The sequence below is a fragment of the Pteropus vampyrus genome, unplaced genomic scaffold (assembly GCF_000151845.1).
Source record: "Pteropus vampyrus isolate Shadow unplaced genomic scaffold, Pvam_2.0 Scaffold226, whole genome shotgun sequence".
Classification (NCBI taxonomy): domain Eukaryota; kingdom Metazoa; phylum Chordata; class Mammalia; order Chiroptera; family Pteropodidae; genus Pteropus; species Pteropus vampyrus.
The window spans coordinates 1-2,444 of NW_011889007.1; the positions used below are offsets into that span (position 1 = coordinate 1).

The following is a 2,444-nucleotide window of genomic DNA, read 5'->3' on the forward strand; positions in this document are numbered from 1 at the left end:
AGATGAACATATGGGGATTGCGGGGGGGGGTCCCCAAAGGGACAAGGTAGCATCAGCAGGTGAAGGAGGGGTGGCTGTCCAGGGGGATCAGGTGTGCAGAGACCCAGAGGCAGAAGGGCAAAAGACCCTGGAGCCCAGTCCTGGCATGGAGGGAGGGGGCGTGGGGAGCAGGGCCGGCACCCACCTGGGGGCCCCCGTACACAAAGAGGACGGTGGGGTGCTTCTTCCCCGGCTGCACGGCATGCGGCTTGTAGATCATGCCGTACAGGCGCACATCCGATCGCGTGTGGAAGTGGAAAATTTCCGGGGGCACGTAATCCGGGGGGCAGCCTGCGGAGACAGAGCGGCCATGGCTACTCAGGCGGGAGCCCACGGCCGCTAACACCCGCACGCCACTGTGCGGCCCTCAGCCACAGAGGCACCCACCCCACCCTGTGCTTTACATGAGAATCTGAGGGCCGGAAGTGACTCTCCCCTCTGTGGGTGCAGAGCCAGCTCCAGCAGCCCCTGATGTTGGCTGATCCTCCATGGAGGTGACAACAGTCCTGGGACTTGACTGACAGCCAATTTCACGGTCTGCTTCTCTCTGACTTTGATGGCTACCTCATACTTGCAGAGCCACACTGGTGTTCTGACCGTGACGGTGAGAAGTCTTTAAGGCAAGTTTATCCGGGTAAGCCGGGTACAGAGATTGAACGAGAAAGTGTAACGCCAGGTCAGGGGCTGTCAAATGCTTCCTGAAAGGCCTGGGCGTGTCTCGGGCTTTAAGTGCCGAGGAGGCATCGTGTGTCTAGTAGCGACTCGGCTTTGCTGCTGGCGTGCAGGCACCGGGAAGAGCACCAGCAGGGCCGCGGCCCAAGAGCCAGTTCGCTACGTGCTCATAGAGGTGGTCTGCGGCAGCCTCTAGTCCACCTGCCCGCAAACCCGGGGCTGGGTATCCGGACACCCGGGTTCCCGTCCCTGCCTCCCCCTCATTCGTACCACCAGGGCCCACGGTCCTGCTCCGACGAGCCCCGTGGTGACATGGGGACGGTCAGGGACTGAGCTACTGGGTGGAGAGGCCTTTAATCTGTTTAGGTTCCAGGAAGTGATGATGTAACAAGAGGCTTTCTAGCCCATGAAACACTGCAATGCCAGGGCTTATTTCCTAGAACATCCGGAAATCTAGCAAGTGGCAGGGGTGGGGTCAGCGGGGGGCTTCCCTTTTAGGGAGAGATTCCTGTGTGCAAGGCGCTCTACTGAGGTTTGATTAATCGTTCATCTCATGAACGGTCTTTGTACTATTTTGTAGATAAAGGAACATTTTAGAGAGACGGCTGACTTGTCTATGGTTCTAAAGCCAAAACTGGAACCCAGGGTCACCCCAACAGAGTCCTGACCATCCTGCAGGCTCCTGGGCAAACTGACAAGCTGCCTCCTGGCCCACAAGGCCCACTAAGGCTCCTTCCCCTAAGTCTCCAGAGCATCTGCTCTGCACCCCAAGAGATGGCTGCCCCCAAGGACAAGGATGCCCCCAACAGGGACCCTCTGTCTGCAGTCAGCAACTGAGCCGAGTCTGCTCTGTGCACTGCAGTCCTTAATTGCAGCACAGAAATGAGAGATCGTCTCAGGTGGCAAAGCCCCCAAGAAAAGCAGAGCCAAGGGGCAACGTCGATGACAAGCTCTTAGGGCTTCCAGGAGGGCCCGGATGCTGGGGAGGCCGAGTGGGCAGGGCTCTGGGCCACGCCCACCAGGTCAACTTCCTCTCACCAGTGTTATTTAATGGGTCCGCATCCCATTTTGCAGATGGGCAAGCTGAGACTCCCAAGGAGAGGGACCCAGTCAAAGTGCCCGAGGGATCTGTGGCTACTCACTGGCCGCCTCCATCATGCTGGCCCAGAAGCGGGGCTGCTTGTGCAGAGGGTCGTCGTCGGGGCCGCTCAGCTTGTAGACGTGCACGCAGGGCGGCGTGCCCACGCTGCTGTAGTGGCTGATGAACATGTCGAAATTCTGTAGACGGGACGGGGGCACTGAGCACCTCTCCCCTCTCAGCCCCTCCGTCCCTGTGTCCTTTGCCCCATCACCTGCCAACCTTCTCTGAATAGTTACTGTCTTAGCCTGGTGCTCACTCATTTAAACCTCAAACTCCACCCACGTCAGGTGGGTGTCATTACCATTCACCCCCATTTTGCAGATAAGCAAACTGTGGCCAAGAGGAATCTGCCCCCTGGCCAGGGTTCCCGGGTGCTCAGACCCAGAACCTTCTGATGCCAGAGCCCGCTCATCTCGCTGGTTCTACAGTCACAGAACTACGGCCAAGTGTTTGCCCTGCACAGGGAGTGGCCCCATGGTTGGCCACTGCCACTGGAATGTTCTGCGAGGCTAAGGGCTGGTGCGGGGATGGTGCCGTCGGGCGCACGAGGGCCCGGGGGAGTGCCCACCTGGCTCATGGAGCAGCTATGGGA

At 59.2% G+C, this 2,444-nt stretch overlaps 1 protein-coding gene across 1 annotated transcript in view; it reads right to left on the minus strand.

Annotated features, from left to right (window-relative positions):
- Positions 1 to 17: 17 nt before the first annotated feature.
- LOC105301092 (dipeptidyl peptidase 9-like) overlaps positions 18 to 2,444 on the minus strand; it is a 29,970-nt gene continuing 27,543 nt past the window's right edge. Inside the window, exons 14-16 of the mRNA XM_023538591.1 lie at positions 2,421 to 2,441; positions 1,854 to 1,989; positions 18 to 330 (exon numbers count right to left, since the gene is read on the minus strand). Of these exons, the coding sequence (XP_023394359.1) occupies positions 53 to 330; positions 1,854 to 1,989; positions 2,421 to 2,441 (435 nt within the window). The 3' untranslated portion in view covers positions 18 to 52. The remainder of the gene's footprint in view (positions 331 to 1,853; positions 1,990 to 2,420; positions 2,442 to 2,444) is intronic.